The sequence below is a fragment of the Penaeus monodon genome, chromosome 21 (assembly GCF_015228065.2).
Source record: "Penaeus monodon isolate SGIC_2016 chromosome 21, NSTDA_Pmon_1, whole genome shotgun sequence".
NCBI lineage: Eukaryota > Metazoa > Arthropoda > Malacostraca > Decapoda > Penaeidae > Penaeus > Penaeus monodon.
The window spans coordinates 15,577,609-15,578,039 of record NC_051406.1 but is presented as its reverse complement, the minus strand read 5'-3'; the positions used below and the strand labels follow the sequence as shown (position 1 = coordinate 15,578,039).

General features: G+C 33.4%; 1 protein-coding gene across 1 annotated transcript in view; it reads right to left on the bottom strand.

Moving 5' to 3' along the window:
• The window catches only part of LOC119586270, a 7,810-nt gene that overhangs the window by 3,212 nt on the left and 4,167 nt on the right, over positions 1 to 431 (bottom strand). The window contains exon 4 of the mRNA XM_037934974.1: positions 188 to 256. Within this exon, the coding sequence (XP_037790902.1) occupies positions 188 to 256 (69 nt within the window). The remainder of the gene's footprint in view (positions 1 to 187; positions 257 to 431) is intronic.

Below are 431 nucleotides of genomic sequence, written 5' to 3'. Positions count from 1 at the left end.
TTTGCCTTTCTGTGTCCCTTGTAAATATCCTAACTAATTGTTGTGCATCATAAAGCCTTGTTTTTTCTTAATAACAAAAAATATAAACACTCCTCATCTCTTCACTACTTATTAGAACATGTCTGTAACTTCACAGATATAAAATCATTAGCTCTGGAAGGATTCCATCAACTGTAGAAAAACTTACCTAGCTTTTGTGGCATGAAGGCTCCTCTCTGCTGGAGTGTCATTCCACGCCCAACCGGCTTCCTGTTTTCTAGAGATGAAAGATCTATTGTGATGAAAAAATTTCATTATTTTCTCCCAATATAGGTAACAAAGTAATATGTTTCTAAGGAAAAATCTAATTTACCTCAGTTTACATCAGGTAGAGAATTCATCATATTATACCTATATACTGCGTACATTAAAAATTTTGGCTTAACCCAAAT